At 35.3% G+C, this 19,554-nt stretch overlaps 1 protein-coding gene across 1 annotated transcript in view; it reads right to left on the bottom strand.

Moving 5' to 3' along the window:
* Positions 1 to 13,169, bottom strand: part of LOC117243109 (lachesin-like) — a 104,750-nt gene extending 91,581 nt beyond the window's left edge. The window contains exons 1-2 of the mRNA XM_033510319.1: positions 12,908 to 13,169; positions 12,519 to 12,721 (exon numbers count right to left, since the gene is read on the bottom strand). Coding sequence (XP_033366210.1) covers positions 12,519 to 12,544 — 26 coding nt within the window. The 5' untranslated portion in view covers positions 12,545 to 12,721; positions 12,908 to 13,169. The remainder of the gene's footprint in view (positions 1 to 12,518; positions 12,722 to 12,907) is intronic.
* Between the last annotated feature and the right edge of the window lie 6,385 nt (positions 13,170 to 19,554).

Raw genomic sequence — 19,554 nt, 5'->3', positions numbered from 1 at the left:
GTCAAAATGGATCCGATTCTGGATTAAGCAAATTCATGCAAATCTATTCTTCAATCGGCATTCGATTAAGAATATTTTATTTTTATAAATTATTCCTATTATTTATCATTTCTCGTGACATTAATTAAGAATAAAGTTAGAATAATCACTTATGCGAATAGAAAACGGCTTCGACCGACTCGATTGAAATTGCATATGAAAAATTAATTTGTATCTCTTCCATAGTATTCCATATTTATAATGGTATAGTTAGCAAATTGATAAAAGTATTTGTTTCGGTTATTCGTTGTCGTCTATTTTTACATTTGAGTTTTATTATTATCAAAAATTGAACGTGAAATATAAGAAAAGTTGAAGTTACTTATTATATTCGCAAAAATCGATAGCAAAAGATTGAAAATGAAAAAAAGAATAAAGGTTGATGGAAAATTCGGTAAAAGGAACGAAAGCATCGCCTAAGAAAAATACGGCGAGGAAAATCAACTGTAGCTTGCCAATGTTTTTTTTTTTTTTTATTTAGTTGTTTACATTCACATGCCAATGTGTCTCACAGAACGGCCATAAATATAAACATAAGTGGTTCAACCTTCACACTGTCTTTGTTATCTCCACCTGGCGAATTTATCAGCGACGAAATATTACGTTTTGTACAATTGTGTCGAAATTTCAACGAGAGTACATATCTAATCGCTCGAGATCACCCACGATTACAAGGAAAATTTTCACTAAATTTTCTAGCGATTTATAAAACACAAAAAATTTCAGTTATAAACTTGATTTCCCATTTTTTGATGTTAGTTATAGTTGACACGACGCTCAATTTATATCGTGATTACAAATCGCACACAGAAAATTCTCCACGGAAATTTTGTTATTCAAACTGATGGTCTAAATATACGTATAAAAATTCAAATGTTTAGAAACTAAAACGTGACGTGCCGCCAAGAATGTTATTTAGAAAAATGGGGAAAAGGGAGGCAAATATGTCTAACAAATAGGAAAGTCATGGAAATAATTTCACGAATCCGTGCATTATACATAATTTACTCGGTGGTACACGTGTTCAAGTGAATAACGGAAATACCACAAATTATATCACGAATGACGACGATCATAGCAATATATCGATATCAAATGCTGTTACGTACCGTCTTTTGTAGCAGTATCGTTGGAAAATTAACAACTAATATCGGGTATTTACTCGTGTATCGAATCTATATTATTTCGCTGTTAGAAAAGGGAGAAAAATTGATCGCGTTTGATAAGTCTCGTTTTATAGTCGTTATTAATTGCGATCCTCTGATTACGACATTATCGGTGCAATTAACGAGATTAAAATGCGTCCGAAATTACAATATATAACGGCAGAAATCGTGGTGAACGAATGTCGATTTTGTGGCCACTGATATGGAAACTAAAAACTCAAATAGTGCCTTTGCTATTGCATTTTTGGGGATGTTGGTTGCGCTGAAAATTTGGAATGAAAATTGAATGAAAACCTTATTGTTGGTCGACATTTTATTTTTGTCTATATCTGCAACTTTTATCGTAAAAATGTTACATACAAATAATATCACATTTTCCCCAAGTATCAAATTATTAGTAAGTTTTTAATAATCGATAACCAAGTCATTATTTATTTCTTTCTTTTAATATAACATAAAAAATTTAGTTTTTCTTGTGTATGAGTGCCCGAGTGTTTGCAATTTTCTTCTCTTCTCGCTTTCATCAAAATCTCCACCGTCCACCCTTCTTTCTTGCTGAATTTTATATATTTTTAACTTGGTTCTAAACAATTTGATTACCCGTAACAATTATTTCCAAGCGTAACGCACACGGTCGAGGAATTAATACATCAAACTCGACATCACAAAATTCTAATACACCTTCTGCAAACAACGCATATTCCTTGCTAAGTGGTTATATTCACTATTAACCTAGAAGGCACGCCTTATTAACGGCTCACTACGCGAAATAAATTAGACAATTATTTTTTTTGAAAAGTTCTTGTAGATTATATAATAGCACTAATTTTAATTCAGAAGATACTTTTGTAATTTGAACTCCTTTTTAATTTGAACTTCTTTCCATCGTTTAAATTTCGTACATATTTCAAAAGTCACTGAACGATTTGTTTTGTGAAATGTTAAAAATGCGAAGTTGTGAAAAGGAAGTTTTTAAATTGTCAGTATTGATATATTTTAATCTATTCGATAATGAACCTACAAATTCGGATAAATTTGGAAAGGTTAAACTGCCAATGACGGAAATCGAACAGATAGAATTCAACAGTTGTTCTCTCTGCGCAATGCTACATCTAAATTTTTTAAGTTGTCTGTTGGTTTAAAGAAATTTGGCACGATCGATTTCGAAAGTGAACGAATGTAGCTGTCATAGAGACTAGTGATAATTTAAATTTGTAGTTGGTGGTTGAATTACCGAAACGGTTAAGAATGAACCACGTTAAAGCGTACAGACGAAGGATCGCTTAAGCGCAATTGCTACTAACACGCGTGAATCAACCCCTAAAGTGGAGGGCGAGTGGCACGGCAGATAAGAATGAAAACGATGATCTCACCTTTCGTCGGTATAATTTACGTTTTTACGGAAATGAGAGTAGGTTGGTGGCATAAGACAATCTAAGCAGCGGTAGACGAGCAAGAAAATTAGCAACGTTTGCTTCTGATAAGAGTTATGAGGACTTTGCAGCCAAACTACTCATAAGTATTAAGGGTCATTGCAATAGCCATAAATCCTGGCCACTGTCCAACGCAATATTTATGGTATAGTATCAATTCTGGTAAAAGTAGTGTCGGTTTCTGACATCAATCTAATTTCGTTTTCGATGACATCAGTTAGAAATGCTTTCTGTGATTTTTCAGTGAGATTAACATTGCTTCAATTTTGATTTACCTTTTAACATCATGTGCGAATTTTTATATCAACCAAACTTGACACATGACATTTGATGAATTATTATTCAAACGTACACTTCATACGCATGTATATCGTATCGTTGAACGCATCTCAAAATAAATACATAATAAATGGGTAATAATATTATTGAAATATGTAGTCCGATTTAAAGGATTATGTTTATGTCGAAGTCACTGTAAATATGATTCTAAAATATGAATTTAGGTATTTTATTAAATAATATTAATTACTCTGTTAAACAAACGAAATATTTGTTTCGCATTTTTAATATAGGAATAGTAGCGAAGAAAATACAATTTTTAATGGTTCACCAAGATTTAGGAAGATTTTTTGTGTAGTTAAAAAGTAATGCAATGTACCAAACCCTTTAAATTTTAAAGAACGTTTTGTAATTGAATAAACTTCACATTGAAAATCACTTGGTTTCCTTGAACGTTGGCAAGCTGAAAAATTATTCTGAACTTTCCCAGGAGAGAACTTGCGCTCTGCATAATTACAAGAATTCTTCCCCGAGTTCTCGAAACTAATTTCTTGAAGGTAACAGAACACCTTGCATTGAAAGATAAATTTGTCTATCAGAAGTATACATTTAACAAAAAAATAATTTTTCAAGTTTAGTTTAATTTCCTAAAAAGAATAAAAGTGCACAAAAAATCGTGACGAAAAAAGAAGAATAACAAGAGATGGGAAGGGAAGGAAAGCAAAAATGGAAACAAATGTTATTTTATTATAACTAACAATTTATTTCTGAATTTACTTATTTATCTATAACAAATAATTTCGTAATGGCTTTTTTTTATTTAGTTATTTACATTCACAAGTTGTCCGATTTGGACATATGGTAGAATTTAATGACTTGTTTTGAATTACGATTCACCCCGATCTTGTATCGTTCTCTTTTATTTACGTAGCTTCCTGTCTTACAATCAGAACCTTAACTATGTTTCAATGAACTGTCTAAGCAGTATAATTATGACTCACGATAAGGTAATCGAGTTTCTCGCATGCCGCAGGCATAATTCGCCGAAGAAATTACTGTGCACACGATTAAACGAATCCCGTTCATAAAACATTTCGTCTTTCTTCTTTTCGGTCGATGGAAAAGTAGGAAAAAGAAAAAGAAAAGTGGAAAAGAGGCAAGAAGCTTTTGCAAAAGCTAAAAGTGCCGCAACTCCGGAAAGCGTTTTTTTCCTGATAAATGAATATCGAAAGATACCGATTCGCTATCGTTATTCATTTCCCTGCGAAACGAACTCCATTCTCGCGATTCCAACGTTATTAACGTTTTTATGTATATAATAAACATGAATCACAATTGCGCTCGTGGAACTTTCTCTTGCTACCTTCGTCCCCTTCTGTTTCCCTCCCTCCTCCCCCTAACTTCCTCTACTTTATTTTTTGCTTTTTTTCCGTCGATAAACAGTAAGCTCGGAAACGAAGTTGGAATTCCTTAGTGTTCACTGCATTCCTGGCCTTTAATACGCTAGAAAAATGTTTCACTGTCCGAAACGGTTACGACTAGTCGCCACGCTTCATATCTCACAGAAATATATGTGGCACAAATGTGATGGTAACAACCGAAGTGTAATGAATGAATCTCGAAATTTTTTCGTTTCCTAACAGCCAATGTCCCTATACACGATATTTCAGTGTGGTTTAGCTAAAGGATTTACGTTATGTAGGGCTTTGGAAAAAAGAAACAAAGAGATTCTCTTTTGTATGTTTGAACAATTTAGAATTCCTTCCCTTCTTGTTTTGAGGAAGGGGGACATTTAATTTTAACTAAGCATATCAATTACATCTTAATATTTTTTTTATTATATACATATATATATATCGGGTTGGCGTTGTGGGTAGGGTTGTGGGTGTTTGATGAGTCTTCATTGAAATTAGTCATCGTTGTGGTATAACAAAGGTACAATTTATTAACACAAGTATGGATGCTACAGACTTGACAATTAACGGCGGCGACTGGGAACTCGCGACCCTAATGACAATAGCCTCACGTTCGATAACGAATCCGCGGTCAACGGGATAACGAATTTATTGTTTCGTCAAAGTCTAAGTTGGACTCGATGTTAGAGCGTGAGAAATTCACTGATCAAAACGCTACGTAACTAGTTGCTGAAAGTGCACGAAAGAGAGAGAGTGTCTCTCCGGCACGGTGATGGTGCAGAGGAAAACTATAATGGGGTGTGTCTAAGGACATGAGATCACCAGATTTATGGAGAGAAACCTTCGTTCGGAAAGTGAGGGAAATTGACGTTGCTGTTAATTGTTCAATTTCTATGTTGGTGGTTAGAGAAGGATGCTAGCCGCCCTTAAGGGAAAGTTGCTAGCGGGAAGCGTCGTTCGTAAGAAAAAAATAAAGTTCCCCTATCTTCCCGTAGTTGGAACAAAGACTGTTTGTCTGTTTGAAGGACTTTAGTTAGCTAAATCTTAAGATTTATAACGGGTCCTCGGGCTACCTGAACATGTACCGTGTAGATGCGTTGACATCTGGTGATCGTCTTACCCGAAGAATGGGGTCTGCGTATGGCGAACCACAAGCCAGAAACCGTTGGAATGTTTACTGTCAAGTGCCGCTACAACTATTTCTTTTTAAGGAGGGCTATACTATTACCACATATCTTTGTTAGACAAAACGTTTATCCCCTTGACCGCGGCTACGTTCGGCAACTGGTAGTCGCCTTGAGCCTAAGCTCACTATTACAAATATTGAACAAATGCAATCGGATTGACTAAAGAATCTAGATTATAATTTTAAGGTTTCCAAAGTTACAAAGGGGAAGCTCTGGTGTGATTTGGAATTCTTCAGAAAACCCCTCAATATTTTAGCCTGTATGACTTAACTCGATTATAATTGTTCGAGATTTGTGATATATATATATATATATATATATATATATATATATATATTTATATATATATTATATATATATTATTATATATATATATATATATATTATTATATATATTATATATTATATTATATATATTATATATATATTTATATTTGTCTTAATATTCTGTTTATGTCTATTATCTTGTTATTAATATAAATGATTATATATGTAATTCATATATAATTCATATATATAATTATTTCAAAAATATTAAAAGATGAAGTAAAAAATTTGAAGAATTGGGAGAAATCTGTGTTTCACAGGTATATACATATCGTATTTCCGGTAAATCTCTCCAGACAATTTTAGTAATAAAGAAATCGTTTACGGTATTACATAGTGATGATTCGACCCATATATTTGCCCAACGGACTTAACAGTAACGAAATGATGTTTCTTACCCACGGCCCCGAAAAACAAGGTTGCTAAATAATTATTACACAGGAGGGCATTTTGGGGAATTACAAAAAGAAAAGTAAATGCTCTTTTTGTTTCTGTTATTCTTTCTGAACGTTGCTTCTCGTGTGTCCGCAAAATAATGGGTAAACGGGCGCTGAGATAAATCATGGACTTGCAATGAGAATAGCAACGGGCACGAATAACGAGCTTAAAGGAATCGAGTTTCCTGGACGTGAACACGGGGTTTCATCCTGGTCCTCTTTGGGAATGCGTCGACTCGATAATCTGTTTCAGCTATTTATTTGAAACATGATAGAACTATAGCTTTTTTCTTCTCCCTCCCTCCCTACACATAAGTGTGTAGTAGTGACCAAGAACAGCTAATTTTCAGAACAGTACAATTAAGTGCTGGCTTTTGCCAACATATCGAATGCAGCGAGATACTGCATCAAATTATATGTCGGAGATGAAAGAACACCTTGTTGTGCAAAATGTACGCTGAACTGAGAGGAAAGTTTAGAAAATCGAGATTTTTTACATTATTGTAATACCAGTTGTGAATGATTCGTGTGTGGGAAAATAAAGACGCTAATAGCTTATAAATATTTTGATCAATAAAATTATCAAATAAAAAGTTTAAAAAATTGAAAACACTTGCAAAATAACGATCTTGGTATTCCCGACACTCTTGACAATTGTTGTAACATCAAATTAAATATCCAGCAACACCTGCTGTTCGTTAAAATTTAATAAACTACTCGGGTTCGCGATTTAATCGCTGATTCACAGCTTATCATTAAATCGATTAAGATGAGAAGCGAGGAAAACTTTTTTTCACGTTCTTCTTTATACGATAATAAAATATTATTTCCATATCATCAAAACTTGACAATGATATTTAAGCATCCGCCATGCTGCGCTGCTTCATCCAGATTCGAGATATTTATGCAAATAACTATCGAATCGAATAAAGGATCGACGAGAACATCAAAGGCAAAACATCGTCACGATTTTTCCGATCCATGATCAGAAATAGACAGAAAGAACAGCAACGCGTATACTTGTAGATCAGTGAAAGTACAAACGCATTACAAAACAACAAAATGGAATATATTATTCTTACAAAATTATTATTTGCAATTGGTGCAACGCTAAATGTAACGGACTAAATTAGGTGGAAAGTAAATAGTCCCCTACACGGAAGAACCTAAAATTAATATTCTAATATACAACTTTCATTGTTATAATTGGTATTACACACGTACAAGATGGACTATTTAAATCTAAAGGAAGAATACATATTGGTCTTTGACTGGTATTATCGGTACTCGTTCCATGAGCAGAAAAACCATAAACCACAAAGCAATTTAACTTGTTAGTTCGAAACAGTGGGTCATGCACGTAGCCTAGAGAAAAAAGACTTAACTGCTCATTACAAGTGAACCGAATAGATGTAGAAGGAAAGTCTTTTTTTCACAGTCTTTTGTATTGCAACCGGACGTGAATTTCCTGAGAGTTCAACGAATCGCGAAATTTTGCTGCGGAGAAAGTTTTTTATTTGCTATCCCGTCTTGCTGGTCTTTCTTTCTTTCTTCGTTGCCTAGTATAGTGGGTTCTAGTAAGCACGTTGTCCTTGCGAATAATCGACCGGTTTCGCTTCAGAAATTTGTCGAGAAAACTTGGTGAACGTGTGCAGAAACGTGAAATCGTAGCTAGTTGCTGCTTTTCTTTCGATCCCCTTGTTTCGATGGTGTTCCTCTGGATGTTGCAATGCGTTGGTTAGAGGGATTCATGTGTTCCACTAGTCTCGGGATAAGGAAGTTTTCAAGTTGAGTTACTTCTCGGCTTTCTATGCTTCTGGTGTAATAATGATTCGTCTTTGTTTCTTGCTGCTTCTCCTACATTGAAGTTTCCCAATTTATCGGTCGTAATCCTTTGAAATGACAATTTCATATTAGAATCTTTAAGTTTCATTCTATTAAAATTAAACGAGCCTACAAGGACGAGTAATTTCGGCCAAATATTGCTGTTTCTTCCTTTTCTCCTATTATAACTTTATCCCAGTGAAACAAAGCTTTCGTACTCGAGGAACTTTAACGAAACTTTTCAACGACCCCGGCCCACAATGTTCTACGCGTCCTGTTGTTATATGTTATAAATAAATTCCTCGCTACGATATCGGCCATAAATGAAAGAGTTCCAAATTCTGCTAAACGTTTGAACGTACAGCCTCGGCAATTATTCTCAGTCGCGAAAAAAACACTTGGGAAGAAGTGAATCGTGTTTGATTTATGCTGGATGCGTCGGAAAAACTTGTGAACCGTATTTGAAATTCGCGAATACGCCTGGACGGGATCCGAGAGCACAAAACAGTTGCAAAATTTATAAGGCGAATTTGTACATCGATGAACAACGGATCTAGCAATTCACAAAGAACGTAGAAACAGGAGAAGCTACATAATTCCTTTCCTCGCGAATATGGCGCTCTCGGCCTTTTGCGGTGGTTGTTGTTCCTTGCAGAGCAGTCGGATGGATGAAGGAATAGATGAACGAATGGATGAGCGAATGGATGAACGAATGGATGAACGAATGAATGAACGAGTGGATGAACGAATGGATGAACGAATGGATGAACGAATGGATGGAAAAAAGAAACGGTGCAACGCGACGTTCTTAACAAATAACGGAATTAACGGTTCGAGGGGAAATGATCGAGCATTTGCGATCCATTTCTCTGGGAACAAGAATTGTTTTTATTGCAGTTTGCATCGAACGAATATAAACAAATAAAATTTTCCATTGAGAGTATTGAAACATAGCTTGTGTAATTTTATCGTTTAATTTGATCGGTCTTTGGTATAGTATAGGTAATTGTATAATAGATTGTACGAATTACCTGTCATCGTTTCATCGGAACGAAGTGGATGCATTGTTCTCAATCTTGCGATTTCGTTAATGTAATTAAAGATTAGTCGAACGATTAGAAACGTAGATACGGTTAAGGACAACCATTATATTTATTCAATTTTGTTATAGATAAATTTTTACGAAATAATGGCAGGAACGCAAACAGTAAGAAAGACGATAGAAAGCAAAGAATTAATTGAGCCAAGTAAAGTATCGCGCAATGAATAACCAAGTATGGATACTAATTGTAAGAAGCAGGTAGGAAGTGTTACGTACAACGGACAGTAATTCTAGCGAGTGCTAGATTATTTAATCGTTTACATTCATATTAGAATGATAATAACGTAAATACGCCATCTGTTGAATATATAACAAATACATATATCGATTTTCTAATTAGCTTCAATTTGCTAATTGTATGTACTATACAACACCTATAATAAATATCTCGATTCTGTACATATTTAAAAATAATTTGGTGATGGGAGAATAGAGTTATTCAATTCCAAATGGATATATTCGGACTTTTAATCGCCCTTTTTAGCAAAACCACAAATTGTTATATAACAATAAACTTGATTTCGATATTAAAAAACATTCCTTTTTCTTCTGTTTCGAATATAACATAACTCGCGTTAAAGAAATCTCGCTTTTCTCGTGAAAAAAAACTGAAAGGAACTAAATTTAGGAACAAACATAATCCTATTCTGCTTCATTTAAGTAGGAATGACAGTTATTACGTATCGCCAATTATACATATGCATTATAAACGGGGTACCTTGTAAGTTGTATATACAGAAACGTAACATTATAAACGCATTGTTCCATTGTATTCACCACATTTCACTGTATATTTACTACACATTATAACTTCATCGATGCATGGTTAATGTGGTCCATAAAAAACAAACGATTGGATCGTTGATATTTACAAATTTGTCTGTGCTGTCAACTATGTTCTCAACAACGAAACTGTCGAAAACGCGAAGAAACGCATCCGAAAAGCGAATAAACTTGCGAAAGTAATGCATTCAGAACCCATCGTTAACATAGAGCCACAAACCCACAGCACCGTGTCGTGAATTACATTTCAGAATCGTCGAAGCATAAATACGAAATGTGAGGAACGAGGAACTGCAAAATTTTACTCTATATCTTTGCGTCTGGCGTATTTTCTCTCTTGCACACATGGATTACACGAATAAACGCACATACGGACTTGAGGGCAAGAAAATTTGAAGGAAAATGAGCGCATGAAAATCTGATGGAGGCGTGTGCAGTGTAAATCAATTCCCGTATTGTTTCACGCGATCCCCCGTGATTAGAGGGCTCCTAGTAATTGCTCAATTATCGTAAATTGCAGAGACGATCGAGAGGCCTCGAAAGACGCGGCAGCTACGATGCCCGTGGAATTTTAATTTTCGCAAAGAACCGACAACCTGCCCCGATACAACAATACCAACCATCCTCTTTGCTTCGTTGTGTAGTCTACTGTCTAGTACGTATATTTCCTGGGCAAGCATGCAAATACAGACCCGCCTGGCGAGCGCGTGCCTCCGTGTACAATGTGTCTCAATTAAAAAAGATAACGAAGATACCGAGCAGAAGCACCAATCCAATTATTCCTTGCGGCATTTTCGCCATTTATTTCTGTGCCTAAGGACTAAGGACTCAACGACCAGTGTTTCCTCGCATTTCGATACACACTTCTGAAAGAAAGAGACAAGAGGTCAATATTTTTTCTTCAACCTTTTTTCTTCCTCTTTCCTTTTTTGCTTTTTATGATTCTCTTTTTTGGACGAGGAAGCGATTTTGGCTTCTCGTTTCTTTTTTTCGTTTCAGTTGGAACTAACAGGGACGACAGATGCGTGCCCGGTATCCAACAGAATGAGAAAATCTGTCGAGTCCGCTCGGAAAATTCAGAGAATCCAGAGAACTTCTCTTAGCCGAAACACGAGTCTACTTCGTTACACCAGCCGTCGAGTATCGCGTCGAATCGGCGATTTTAATTAAATGAATTTCACACGGACGCGCGGCCCAGCTTTCATTAACGTTAACGCGATCGCTCTTTTATAGATTAACGAAACGACCCCACGGATTTCCAGGGTCTTGCGAGCAGGCGCGTTTTGTTGGCCGAAAAGAATGGGTTTGTTTAAAAGTTTCCAGGTAGGGTGGGAATAGAAACAACTAGTCTGTAGAGAGAAATCACGAAGAGAGGCCTCTTAATGGAAATTCGAGTTTCGTTGCACTGTAATTCATTGACTTGTTCCTGTGTTTTTCCAATTATAAATTGTCGTAAAAAGCAACTAGATACATCAATGCTATTAGATCCGTTTAAAACATGGATATCATCCGTGTAGTCATTAGCGTCGTCTAGTGAAACTTTTTTTCTTTCCTTTTCTCCTTTTTCTTTTTCCTTGCTTCGTAAAAAGTAAAGTAACTTGGGCGAATCCAATTGATTTTACGTATCCTATTACTCTTACGTATCTGAATACTCTAATCGATTTGCAAAAACTAATAAAAACGACAAATTAGTGGCTACAACCGGTATTTACTATCTTCTTATACATATACATATGTAGTTTTAATTATTTTTGTGAGATATTGCAAAATATTTTAAACCAAAATAAATAGCTTCGAAATAATGTTAGTAAAACCTATTTACATTTTTCCTCAGGTTTATAGATCTACTCCAACATAAAATTCTATATTCAAAACACACCAAGTGTATTCTATATTCTATATCTATTCAAAACACCGTCCACCGGAATCCACTGGAATCCACCGTCTAATATTACTTGACAATTTTTGACAAAAGTCTGTTTAAAATCTATCCGTATCCGAGTTGTTTTAGAACAAGGACGTCTTCCATACGCAACAGTGCAAGAAAACTAGAGATGCTTTGAAGAATACGGGATTTCATAAACATCAGTTTTTCGAAGATATTTTGAATTATCATTTACGATTCACTAACACATGTCTCGTGTTTAGTGTATCCGACTTAATCGTTTCAACCGCATGATGGAACGAATGACACGAGAAGCTGACTACATTGAAAGGTTATCGGAATGATAAAGGTAAACGGAATGATCAAGGAATAACCGTGAATATGGAAACGAAGATCGCGTGTTTCCAACTAGAACATGAATGACCAATGACTACCACAAACTAATTTTTATTTCGAAATAAGGAAATAAGAAATTCTTTTCTTCATGTTTAAACTGGATCGGAAAGGGCATTTCTCTGTCTGCTTGTCTCTCTTTCCCTCCCTCTCTGTCTGTCTGTCTCTCTCTCTCTCTCTCTCTATCTCTTTCTATTTCTATATATCTATCTATCTCTTTCTTTCTCCGTACGCGTTAATTTACTTACGGTGAAACGTTGGATGGTTTCCTCATTCCCGATCAGCCTTCCATTAGCACCACCGCAATCGAGTTATCAACATGGAGACGGAGTTCCGTGCGAGGTTCGATGAAACTTACGTAAATCTTCAGCTCCATCGATCTTCATCGTTATGCATCGATTCACAGAATCTTAGAGTTACCTCCAATATAAAAACATTCCCCTGAACGAACCTAGAAAATTCGTCCCGTCCTCGTTGTCAACAACTCGTCACAAAGTGAACTGCGTTTGCACGTATGTACATACAACGAACACGCGGAGATCTTCTTTCAATATGCGAAAATGACGGCCCCTTTCTAGATTTCACGCGTGAAATAAAGGGGACCAGACTGATCCGACTAAATGAATTTATCTCAAACCTGCACCGTTATCCTCGAAGAAGTTTCTCAAGGTCTCCCAGAGGATCGCGAGTCGATATTCCTCGGATGTGGAAACTTCTCCAACATTCTGAATCCTGTGTGAAAACTAACCAAGGACTTTCTCTCTCTCTCTCTTCCTATTTGCTTTCACGGTTGCACGGTCGCCTCGGTGAGAGTCGGAGAGAGTCGGCGTCTTGTGTGGATGCACGTGATCGACGGCACGCGGATCACTGCTACCAGACGCGTACATACGGACTGAGGGATGCCGGTAAACTGATCGGAATCCTGACGGTGGTCCTCCTTCGTCGAGGAGACCTCTTCTGTACAGGATGAGGCGCGCAAGCTCGCTGGAGCGCAGGAGTGACGAAGAGTAACACGCGGACACAAGAGAGGGAGGACCGTCACGTTGGCGAGAATGAAACGGAGGGTGTAAAAGGTAGGAAAAGGAGACCACTTCGAGAAAGCGTTGGACCACGTTTGAAATACGCTCGCGAAAGCCCAATATAGCAAAATCATGGGTCATTATATCAGTAAAATTGTTTGGAAGTTATTAAATAATGATAGTAAATGTAATAATAATAACGGTAAATGTTATTACGTGTTACATTATTTTAATAAGCAAACTGTTATTCTTAGAATTACTTCATTGTTAGATTATCTTATTTGATATTTCGTACTCAAATACATATTTCTCGAAATAATCTCTCAAATCACATTCTGATTCTGTTATCTCGCAGCATGAAGCAAAGTTAATTTCCTCTTATGTTATTTTTAGAGTAGGAATAATAAAATAATCGAAACGACTAATTATGTCGAACTGATATCTTTCTAATTGATTGATTTGCCAAAGTCTGTAGGTAAGGTAGGAAGTCTGTAAGTCGTAGCGAGAGAAAAATAAGAGGGTGGAGGGAATGGGCAAGTAATGATCGAAATGATCGACAAAGAAAGAAGGGTAAGAAGAGGGCTAGGAGGATGGCCAAAGTGGAGAAAGAAGAACTGAAAGTAGTCGAGTCTTGGAGGCGAAAGGTGAGGATGATAGTATGATACGACCAAAATGGAAGAGTGTGATAAATAACGATACAGTAGGGCTAAGGATCATAAAACAAACGATTTTGAGGAAGTGAGATATAAATACAAAAAAAAAAAAGAAATAAGCGAGTGACGAGTGAAGATACTATCGTCTAAAAAGATCTGGTAAAATTGTAGATACGGGAAGAAAAGAAAATTAAAGAGAGTTAATCAAAAGAGGAGGAGGGAAAGTGTAAAAACTTATTCGACAAAGTTAAAAGTCAGCCATAGAATAGATATGTATATAATAGATGAAAACGCTATGACATAATAGAGTGAACTACCAGTAAAGTGGTAGGTACGATAAGATTTGTAGAAGCGAAGAATATTTAAGGGAAAAGCGTAAACGAAATAACGGAGACGTCGAGACGTCCTGAAAAGTGAAACTTAGTAATAAGCTGAGATGAAAAAGTAAAGGAAATGAAAAGTTTAGAATAGCAAAGTAAAGAATACAAAAAAATGGTGCATGAGAGGAGAATATGTGAAGAGAGAAAACGACCAAGTGACAAACTAAAGGAACGATTGTTGAAGATGATCGGAAAAAATGATTGGTGAAAAATGGAGATAAAAAGAGATAGAAGGACAGCGCACGCTGGAAGTTAATGGAAAGTCGAGGAAACAGATGGAGAAGGCTCAGAAGAGACAAAAACAAAAGAAAATGGAAAGAGGGGATGCGTGAAGAAGATGGGAAAATTGGTTGAAAGTGGTAGAAAAAAAGAGAAGACAAAGACAAGCGGAACAAGAGCCTAGAGAAATAAGTGGTACTTTGTTATCGTTCAATTCTCAAAGAACTTAATTCGCTTGTTCTTAAATGAAAAAGAAATAAAAGAACCGTGACTTTTGACTATACGTAAATTAAAGAAAATTGGAATTAAGCTGGGTTCGCATTAATCTAGTAGCATTCCAATCCAGTGATCCAATCCAGCATTGGATTGCAATCGTACTAATGCAAATAGTGTTTTTATTCCAGTACAATGCATCATTCCAGCAAGTAATCCAGTCAAACGATTGAATTGAAAGTCCGCAATAATGGATATCGACCGATTTCTAGTCAAACCACTGGAATGCGATCACTAGATCCAGCGACTAGACTAATGTAAATCCAGCTTTACGCTATCCTTTTTAAATATGGCATTGTAACTTAAATTAATTACCGGCGACTACGAACGAAGAAGAATCGAGATATCGTTTTCTTCTTTTGTACATTTCCTATCGTAGTTAACATTTCATTACACAATTCATTGCATAAAAACAACGGAAACCGATACAAAGAACGTCTAAATAAAACTAAACGGAGGAAGGTGGAAATGAGAGCAAGAACAAAATTCAAAAGTTAAAGAGGAATAGAATGAGGCAGTTCTTGGAAGGATAACAGGGTAACCATCGGAAGGAAAAAGGAGGAAATAAAAAGAAGAAGAAATGCGCGAAATCAAAGCAAAAGACAAAAAAAGAAGTAAGTGGGAAGCAACGGGAAAAGAGAAGGGACAGGAGAGAGAATGGAAAAGTTGAAAAAGAGAAACCAGTCTTGATCTAATCGCAAAGACTGCAGTCCTTCAAAGGATAAAAAGCTTCGGTAATTTGCACCGAAACGCGGACAAGGGGAAACGTGAAAGACAATTGGTATCGCGAAGGTTGGTCGACGTCGATTACAAACAGAGAAGAAAAGAGAATTCCGTTCCACAGAGGAAAGTGCATTATCGTTATTAGATTTATGAAATCTTAATATGCGAAGATGTTGGTTAAAGCTTGATTGGAGGGAATCTCGGAGTTGGTGGTTCGTCGTCAATCAGTGTGGAATACCATCGTTGAAACTGTTCACCAACTGTGTGCGACGACTAATTTGGATTGTGATATTGTATCAACGCACGACGTTGAGTATCGCGTATACGAAATTTTCGTAATTTTGAAATGGAAAATATTTTCGAATGCGACACATTTGTGAAATTTCATATTCGAAGATAAACACGAAGATGGTAAAATTTGGCTGCAAACTTGAAAATTAAAGTATTCGTAGATTTAATTTCCCGTTTTATCAAAAATTCAAATACGTTACTACATTATCAGTTACTATGAACAATGACCCGTATTTTACGACTTTATAAGAATTATTTGTTGTATCTTTTATATTAATTTACATTGTATATTGTATATTTATATATACATAATTTATAGATACAATATGTTGCATCTTATAAATACGCCAAGCTGCGTTAAAGAGACTTTGATTATTATTTTTGTATTATTTATTTAACTTTACTCAAGTAAAATGTCGTTTGCATATTTATTAGCTGTTGAACATTATCGATCAAGAAATTAACTAATGTATGAGATTTGTTTGATTTCAAAAAGAAATGATAATCAAATCGACGCTTATTTCTCAAAGCAACTCGTATTATCAATCAGTAGTGAGATTTAGTACGCTTTAATGATTACAATCGTTAAAAGTCAGTACGCTATCAAAGGAATCTTTCGAGAAGACACAGCAGTTGCGCATTGACACTCTGCGTTTCGCCTTTGGACCTTCACCTTCACTACGTTCCTTTTTGGTCAATAATTGCTCACAAACGAATTTCTCATTGAATACATATTACTCTAACTACGACCAACTTGTATTACTTGAAAATTTTCTCTTCTCCTGTTACATTACTTTTGTTGATCAAAATAGATTTTATATTTTATGTTTGGGAATAATTAATTCGATTCCATTATTGGAGATATTTACAGAATTATAAATAGATATAAGTTGAAGAAAAAAGTACAAAATCATTTCGCATGTATGATCAGTCGAAACGAGTTTTAATATAGGAAAGATAAAATCGTTTGAATCTTTCGAAAAACATAATGGAGATGGAAGAAAGAAACTTGAAATAAGAAAGAACACTATTGTAAGTTTAAAATAACTTTGTAATTCATTATATTATATGTAGAAAAATAACAGCGAGTTAAAGCAACAGAAATATAGGGCGTTTCTCCTCTTTTATGGAACCACCATGGAACACTAACGTACCTGATAGACGACGATTTCATAAAACTGTTAGACGACACCTTGGACAAATCTTGTCCAAGAAGACGGGAAGTTTCAGGCTATCCTCTCGGTGTATTTCCCTCACGCAAGTCTGATTAGGTATCCAGAAAGTTGTAATCACATTAGGCCATCAAGGGCTGTCTCACTGTTGGCTGAAAATTAATAGACGCCAAGCTCCGTCAAATATACGCAGAGCTCTCTAGGCGCTCTTGATGATAGATTTCATGAAGAAGCCGAATGCCTCTCAGAACGTCGCATACTATTGATAAAACGTGCTCGGTTTATGGATAACTTGGAATCATTGATTTTATATTGGCTATACAATGAGATTAAAATAAATGCATATTTTAAGCACTCATTTTATACATTTTTCTATATCGTTCTCCGTTTTAACGAAATAGATAATTTAATACATTCGTTAGACGAGAAAATTTTAGATATCTTTTGTTCGTCGTTTAACCTTAGACTAGTATCGTTGGGTCGTAGACTGTCTACGATACTCGAGTTACTATTTTGCTTATTTATTTTATTCTTACATGGGTATATACATATATATATCGCGACAGGATAATTATATCAAAGTAGTTAAATATTCAACGAACGACACAGAACGATTATGTTGATCGAGGTTATTTCGTATCAATACATTAGAGCATTTTCCTCGGAAAAGATATCCAAGTGACATGAAAACTACCGTCTGATGGATAACAGCTAAGGAACAACTTGCATGTCATTAAGCAAGTTAGGCAGTGCTGAAACCTAATTAACTCGTTTCGATACTGCCGGCAGGTTCGTGTTTCGCAATTGTTACAAAGAGCGTAGTAATTTCAATCTGCGACATTTGCTCGTGAATCGAATAACATAATTAAAAGTTAAGCAGTTAGAATTTTCAGTGAATTACTCAAACGATATTTCTTTCACGATTAGCATTCACGAGTTTCGTATCATGGATTTCTTTACCCAAGTAATATTAAAATAACTTGGCAATAAAGACACTTTCCATTCGAACAAATGAAAATTCTATTATGACACAAATAAACTTTTCGTACAAATACTTTGACATTTTCCTACATTTTGTTTCACATTTACGTACGTAATTGGTAATTTTCGAAAAAATTTCGAAAAATCTTGTGATAATTCGAGGTTTCATCTTAACCAACTTTAAAGGGGAACAAGTTTTCAAATTTCTCGGTTTCATCGATTATCACTATCGATCCGATTCCTAAAATGAACATGGAAAATTCGGCTATATAAAAATATCTACCGGTTCATGTATTCCTCTAGAAGAAACTGTTGGATAAATCCGCCAAGTTCAACCCATTCAATCCCCGAAAATAGAGTTGAACTTATTCTGAAATAACAAGAGAAACGTCATGTGCGAAAGATCTTAGCTTTGATCAGTAAAACGCGCCCGAAATACGTGAGAGATTGTTCCTATTCTTTGTACGAGCCAATTTATATTAATTCAGTTTCGATATTACAGGAACAAAAATTGATCAATTGATAAGAAGTGATTTTTTCTTATACAACTCAATATAATTAAGTTGATTGAAATTGGCAAATTCTACTCCTGACGTTGAAATATGAATTCTTTCGTACCGCTTCTTTCGATTGTTGATGTATTTCACGTGTAATGGAAAATTATGAAACACCAGATACTAAATTAGGAATAGCCAACAGTCAAAGATCTAATCGTCCCAGTACAAAATAGTTTCGTTACCGGTAGATCTGTAATAGCGAACTTATAGTACTACCATCATCTCCTCGATTGAAAATGGCTATCAGGTTGACTCTATTTATGTCAATTCCAGAAAACCCCCTATTTCTATTTGCTATTCCATTTTATCTAAAAAATTAAAAACAGTTGACATTGGAGGTTGTTTACCATCTTGGTTATGTAGTTTTGTTAAATGCAGACGTTCAAATTGTTAGATATAATCGCTCTTTTCCTATAACAATTAAGATTAGTTCTGAAGTATATCTGAAGGATTTCACCTTGGAGTTCTTCCATTTGATATTTTCGTTAATGATATCGATTTAATACTTCAATCCTGATTCTTTCTCTTATATGCTGATGATTTAAAAATATTTTTTAGAATTAACACTCATACTAACCAATTATCATTGCAGAAAGATTTTAATAGACTGGAACAATGGAGCATACGTAATCATCTATTCTTCAATATCTCTAAATGTAAAGTTATTTGTTTCTATCATAAAAGATCTCCGGTAACAGTTAGCTATACTCTCTGTGGTATCAACTTAACATGTATTCAAACAATTTGTAACTTAGATACTTACTTTACTGACAACTTAGTCTCTTTCGATTACCACATTCGAGTTATTACAGTTAAGAATCCTACAGCTCTTGATCTCACAAATATTTAGAATATCAAAATTAATCTACAACATTAATACTTAATTTGAAATTTGGCTCAGTAATTTGGGCTATGTTACAGTAATATGCTCGACTGAGTACAACATCGTTTCCTTTGATTAGCAGCTACTCATATGAACTCTCCCATGCAGACTACATCTCACAACTATAAGCCTG

The sequence above is a fragment of the Bombus vosnesenskii genome, unplaced genomic scaffold, assembly GCF_011952255.1.
Source record: "Bombus vosnesenskii isolate JDL3184/JDL3185 unplaced genomic scaffold, Bvos_JDL3184-5_v1.1 scf7180000013265, whole genome shotgun sequence".
NCBI lineage: Eukaryota > Metazoa > Arthropoda > Insecta > Hymenoptera > Apidae > Bombus > Bombus vosnesenskii.
Note: the sequence above shows the minus strand (reverse complement) of the source record. Positions and strands in the feature narration are given on the sequence as shown.